This window comes from Sardina pilchardus, chromosome 5 (genome assembly GCF_963854185.1).
Source record: "Sardina pilchardus chromosome 5, fSarPil1.1, whole genome shotgun sequence".
Classification (NCBI taxonomy): Eukaryota; Metazoa; Chordata; class Actinopteri; order Clupeiformes; family Clupeidae; genus Sardina; species Sardina pilchardus.
This window is the reverse complement of record NC_084998.1, coordinates 25,169,856-25,175,968: the sequence shown is the minus strand read 5'-3', so window position 1 is coordinate 25,175,968 and position 6,113 is coordinate 25,169,856. Positions and strand designations below refer to the sequence as shown.

At 47.4% G+C, this 6,113-nt stretch overlaps 1 protein-coding gene across 1 annotated transcript; it reads right to left on the bottom strand.

The window, feature by feature from the left end:
• Positions 1-62: 62 nt before the first annotated feature.
• LOC134080569 (protein ABHD15) lies at positions 63-2,605 on the bottom strand. The gene is made up of 2 exons (XM_062537088.1): positions 1,571-2,605; positions 63-1,267 (listed from the first exon to the last, which is right to left on the bottom strand). Exons 1-2 carry the CDS (start codon positions 2,533-2,535, stop codon positions 607-609), a joined length of 1,626 nt encoding a protein of 541 aa, XP_062393072.1. The 5' UTR covers positions 2,536-2,605; the 3' UTR covers positions 63-606.
• Between the last annotated feature and the right edge of the window lie 3,508 nt (positions 2,606-6,113).

Sequence of the window (6,113 nt, the reverse complement as noted above, 5' to 3'; positions counted from 1 at the left end):
ATATGGTAATGTTATTGTTATGTTTGTCATTTTGTGTGTGTTTTTTGTTTTAATCTATTTATTTGTTTATTTGATAGGGAAAATACTCATTCATTGACAGACAGAATGCTGCAGCATTATTAAAAAGACAGCCTGGGCTAGTGCTAAATTCACAGTTGTGTTGAAACAGATGAAACAAATCCTTTACATTGGCTGATATATTTGAGTCCATGCACAGTATCACAGGAGAGAGAAGGTGGAAGTTAATGCCACATCTTCCAAATAAGGGTTGCAGTGACCTATTTGGAATGTTGTTTCTTGCTCACAATATTTAAACATGGTTAAAGGTCAGTTCGTGTTTTGGTCACATTTGAGACCCAGTGGTGCCTTTACCTCAAAATTTCGGCAACACCTTCACTGTTTGAGAGCCTAGGAGCAAAACTGTCAGTGTGGTAAATCTTAAGTTGATTCTATGGAATGGAACAGTTTGGTAGTTACCAAAGATTCTAGAGCTTTGGAGTTGTGTCTACCTAGCTCTGGTCCCAGGCCCCAGGAACTTCTCCCTTCCAGTTAGTTCTACAGACAGTCTCTTCTGTCTCTAAATGCTCCAGCTCTATGACCAGGTTGTCAGCGTGTATATGACCTGTTCCAGGTGAACAGGTCCTCTGCGAGCGCACTCTGGGCGGGCTGATGCGTCAGGTGCCTCTCCCTGCGCCCCGGCAGTACTGGCCTCCTCCGCCGCGCCAGCACGGTGCTGCTCCTGCGCCTCCACCCCTGGGCCGGACCCCCCACCTCCTGCTCCTGCTCCTGCGCCAACCTCCTCCTCCGCTTCTCCTCCCCCTTCAGGAAGTCGCTGGCCACCTGGAGGTACTCCAGCACGGCCTCGTGGCTCCAGGAGGACACGGTGCCAGTGCCACCACCGCCTACGCCCCTGGTGCCCGCCCGGGCAAAGAAGCCACAGTGCCCGCCGCTGGCAGTGAGCGTCAGCAGGAAGTAGGGGCTGTTGCGGAAGAGGGAGGTGGGTAAGGTGGAGGCCGGGGGCAGCAGGGGGTCGTCGGCGCTGCACAGGCACAGCACGGGCACTGCCACCTCGTCCGCGTCACGCAGGGGCTCGTTGCGCTCCCAGTAGGCCTCCCAGCCCTTAGCGCCCTCTGCTGGGCTCTGGCCCTCAGCACTGACCGCTGTGGCCTTGGGGGCGCCACAGAACATCAGCTCCTCCATGTCTTTAAGAGACCTGCACCTCAGGAGCTGCCCTACGTCCAGCAGAGAGCTCAGAGCGCTGGCATACCTGCACACAGCATCAGATAGAAAAGATACATAGTGCTAAGCATTGGATATGAAATCTGCTTCAGCTATGAGGGAAACTTGATGTTTGATATTGCTGGAAACCCCAAAACCTGAGATTGTTTAATTGTACTTGAAAAATTGTCTGCCACCTTTTCATGTCTCATCAAGAGTTATCATTGGTATACGTAATAATAATAATAAAGTAATTCTTATAATACTGAAAGCTATTATGAGCAGTGTGTCTGATAAAACTGGGGTTCATCTCTGTATCGATATCCTGTAACCTGGTGTTTGACCCAGTTACCTGCTGATCTGCAGCTTGCGGTAAAACAGCGCACCCCAGTGGTAGAGGGACGGAAATGGCGTTTCGAACCAAAGCTGCCCGTGCAGCACAGGTGAGATGCAAGCTGCAGCCGTCAGGTAGGATGACGATCCGCACTCGCCCAGGTACGAGAGCAGCAATCCCGAGCCAGAGCCCTCGCTGACGGCCAGGAGCGTGGCGGACCGGTGGCGGTCACGCAGGTAAGCCACGGCCTGGACCAGGTCCCGGGGGTCCCCGAACTCCTGGTAGCGGGGCGTCGTCAGCGGACAGCCGCCCTGGCCGCGCCGGTGGAAGACGACGGGGTAGTAGCCCCTGCACAGCGCCAGGGAGCAGAGCCGCTGGAGATGGGGGGTCACCACACCCAGGCTGTTGGGGATGAGGAGGAGGATCGGGGGGCTCCCGCTGCTGCTGCTGCTGCTGCTGCTGCTACGGCAGCCTGGACTCCTGCACGCCCCGGGCTGCTGCTCGCACTTAGAGCCCAGCGGAGGCTCCCCGCTCAGCCCCACAGCCCAGTCCAGGGCCACGATTCCCCCGTCGCTCAGGAGCAGGTGGTCACGGGTGAAGCGCACCTCGCCGCCGCCGCCGCCGACAGTGCCATCTAGTGGCCACAGCAGGCTGGAGAGGGTTTGCAGGTGAGGGTCGCCCCGAGGCCAGGCGGCCAGCGAGGGGCGCAGGAGAGTGCGGCAGTGGAGGAGGAGGTGGTGGGCCAGTGCCGTGGGCTTGCACACCAGACCGGGCTCCGCGTCGGCCGTGTCCGAGGTTCCGTCGGTACCATCGCCCCGCACCGGTACTGGCAGTTCTAGAACCCAGCAGACCCCCCTCCACAGGATCCAGGTGGCCCGTCTCAAGAGGTTCTCGAGCGCACCGGACACCGGTGACCGGCGTAGGAGCGCCGCGACGAGGAGCAGCAGCAGAGAGGGCAGGAGGCAGAGGAGCGAGTCCCACATGGTGACCGAATGGTGACCGGGACACACTGGTGCCAAACGCTGTCCGAGCGATCGCAACCTGTTGTGTGTGTGTGTGGTGTGTGACCGTGAGTGTGTATGTGTAAACACCACGACACAGAGAATGACTGAGAGGAGGGACAGAAGGAGGGTCACACCACCTCCCTCTCTCCTCATTTTTAACCCCTCCACACACACACACACACACACACACACACACACACACACGTTTGCTCTTGCTGGTTTACAAATAAGGACTTTCCTCTCCACTTACACACGCCGTCCTCCCCCTATTATAAATTCAATGCTCAGCTACGAAAGAGCAAACCTCTCCTGCCTGGGTGGCTTATAAAAGGCTGTAATAGCCTCTCAAGTGAGCCAACAGTCCTCCAAGAGGAGTGTGTGTATGGCTCAGGCTGCATTCACAACATGCTTCGGTGCATCTTAAGGGCCATAAATGGAAGGAGAGACTTGGGAGCCGTGCACACAAAAACAAATGGCTGATTAAGTGAAGGACCCGCAGGCAAACAGACTCCTCTGATACTGTGGACTCGATGGTTCTTCAACCCACTGCCATGGTGACAAGTAACATTATATTCTTGCTTTATACTCCCCACCAGCATTCAAGGTGTTTTTGAAGGCTCTGAGTAAATTGGCACTATACTGTACATTGGAAAAGCCTGACTACTTACTTATTTCATGTAAAGCACTTTGGTACAATGCTGTTGCTTTTAAATGTGCTATATAAATAAACTGACTTGACTTGGCTTACAAGAGATGCGTACATGTATGCAGACCCCAGTGCCCAGGTTAAACAGTAACTAGAACAAGAGGTCATTAGTGTCATTGGCAGTGAAGGAAAGCTACTGTTTTGAAATCACAGTGATCTATAATAAACCCAAGCGCTGAGGGGGAGAATACTCTGACGACAATTATGAACAATTACAAACTATAAGAAGATGTAAGAGTACCTCCTGGGTAGCATCAGAGCACCAGACACAAAGTTGCCTTACAGTACAAACCAGAATGCCTCAGATAGACAAATGTCCTTCAGCTGTTCCAAGTGCTTCTCATACCACCATAACATCAACTTGACCCTGGGCCTGGTTGGTCTGAATATTCATGTGTGTGTCTGAGGCTATGATAGAGGTAATGCATGAGTAACTAACTTGCAGTGCAGCTTGAGTGAGATTCTACCTGGGTGCAAACTCATAGCAGTCGGCTGCTGGGTCACATCCAAATGGCTGCTGATTTATGGGTTGATATTTATATGTTTACAACTAAAATATAACTGTGGTCATGTTTGTGTGTATTCTTGTTCCCAGTTCCCAAGTGCCAGTCAGTCCAGATATCTGGAGCCAACACCCTACTGGCTGGGAGAATGACAACATTTGCTATTTTTGCACATCATTCACTGAAACATTCTGTGGGAAGTAGCTTGTTATCCCATACAGTGAATACAATACAATGCAGTCATAAAATTGCTGACAGATTTGATGGCATTTTGTCACCAAGGAATTCTGTTCAGTTTCACAGCCACCAAGATACACGTTAAATCAAATTCTCAGTAGCTATTTGTTATGCTGTACTGTACCCTTTGCCATGACACTTCAAATCTTATAAAACATGAATGGATCTATATACTGAATGGCTGCATCTCAAACCGCATACTTCAGTCAATACACTGCTAGTATGCACTGAGAGCTTGCATATTGCCCACTTTTTGATGGTTATTCCAATTAACCATCAATATATATACATATATATATATATATATATATATATATATATATATATATATATATACTGTATATATCTGCGCTATAAACTAAGTATTTGAAGTGTGCAAGTAGGCAGTTTGAGACTAAGACAATGTATTTATTTACCAATATGGGCCCAGTATTGCACAGTGGACACACCGACAGTGGTCAGAAAAAGGATAACACATTTTTATTACAAAAGGATGTTTTATTGATGCCATCATTTAGCAACATCAACAGAACACACAAAATATTTCTCTCAATATTTGTCTTTGGTTTCGTAAATTTTCAATGTTTGGTATTTTTCCGTATTCTTTTTTTCTCTTTTTTTAAAGTATATATATTTACATGTTGAAAGGCATTAGAAGACCATGTGCTGTTAATGTGTGATGGCAGGGCAGCAGGCATGTAAATGTGTTAGTCAGCAGAGTGACGTTCTGATTGCTGCCAGCATGTAAGCACATTTTATATGTTCAAATGCACTGAACGGGATGTCAGGATGATCTTCGAAATAATGAAAGGCAGTATTTTACCATATTACCTTCCAATAGTTCCTTACCAAAAGTAAACAAATGATACACAGATGAATATAGTTAAGGGATTATCAAAAGGGAGTGTTAAAAATATATTTTAGAGAAAGTCGCATAAGATATAAAAACAACAAAATAAACCAAACGGAGTCATAGAGACATTCAACTTCACTTTTCAGATGAACTTACTAAAACACCCTCTTCTTCAAGATACTTTCAATCCAATATGCTTGAAGCATCTAGACTTTGTGTTTTTAAGTACAATTTCACAATATGCCATTGCCCATAAAAATACATATTTTGTCCAACATGTCTAAACCTTCTCACTTTGCTCCTCATTTGTTGCCTTCCCTCTGCAAACACTTCCTGTACACATGGGGAAAGCCTCTTCCTTTACTCTCATGAAAGAACTCTGAAAGGTTTGATGTAGAACTGGTATGTTCTTCTTGTAGTCTTCTTAAAACCATTAGGGGTTATAACCAACCAACTTTTAATCACAGTACCATTAGTATGTGTAGGACTGTTGCCATTTTGAAACTAAGGTTCCACATCGAATTGATGTTCAAAAGACACTTTAAAGCTGCAGGACGTTTTGTTGTTCAGAGTTTGCAAGGTAACTTGCTAACAGCAAACAATAGCTAACAATTAGCTGTAAAAAAAGCTAGTAACGCAACTCACTGGTGACCGATTGCACATTAAGGCAAGACAACATCATTTGCAAGTAGGCTCCCAGCTCCCTTCAAATGGCCACTAGTCAAACAATAACAACAAAAAACAATAGACATATTGCCACTTTCAAGCAGATATCTATGCTATCTCATGTGTTCTAATCATCACCTTTCAAGACGTCTATTGTGAGAGCCAGATGAAGAGTGTTCTATCCCCTACCTTAAAGTCCACATCCCATCACCGTTCTCAGAGCATAACCACACTGCTTAGGCCTAGAGAGCAAAGCAGTGTGCCATACAGCAAATCACGAAGGATCCCAGCACTCTTCACTCATATTTGGTTTAGTCTTGTGCTCTTAATCAGTCGACGCTCCTTTAAAGCTCGTTGTGTATGAAAATGCAGATATGTATACATTACAATTCTTTAATGTGCAAAAAAGAGCCTGCCAAGCTCAGGCAATGTGAGTTTGTAGGTGTGGTGAGGTGTGTTCACACGACGGCTCAGTAAAGCTCAATTAGCTTATGGGCGCTAGCCCTTCTGGCCTCTTTAATGATTTGCCTTTAAGGCAAGGAGAAATGGTAGCGTTGCCACAGTGACGTGACCGTAGGGTTCCACAGATTCC

What these genes read in the sequence shown, in the direction of transcription:
- LOC134080569 (XM_062537088.1), bottom strand. Translation starts at nt 2,535, where the DNA reads ATGTGGGACTCGCTCCTCTGCCTCCTGCCCTCTCTGCTGCTGCTCCTC. An exon ending in CGCAAGCTGCAGATCAGCAG is followed by an intron (nt 1,268 to 1,570) that starts GTAACTGGGTCA and finishes TGCTGTGTGCAG; the next exon opens with GTATGCCAGCGCTCTGAGCT.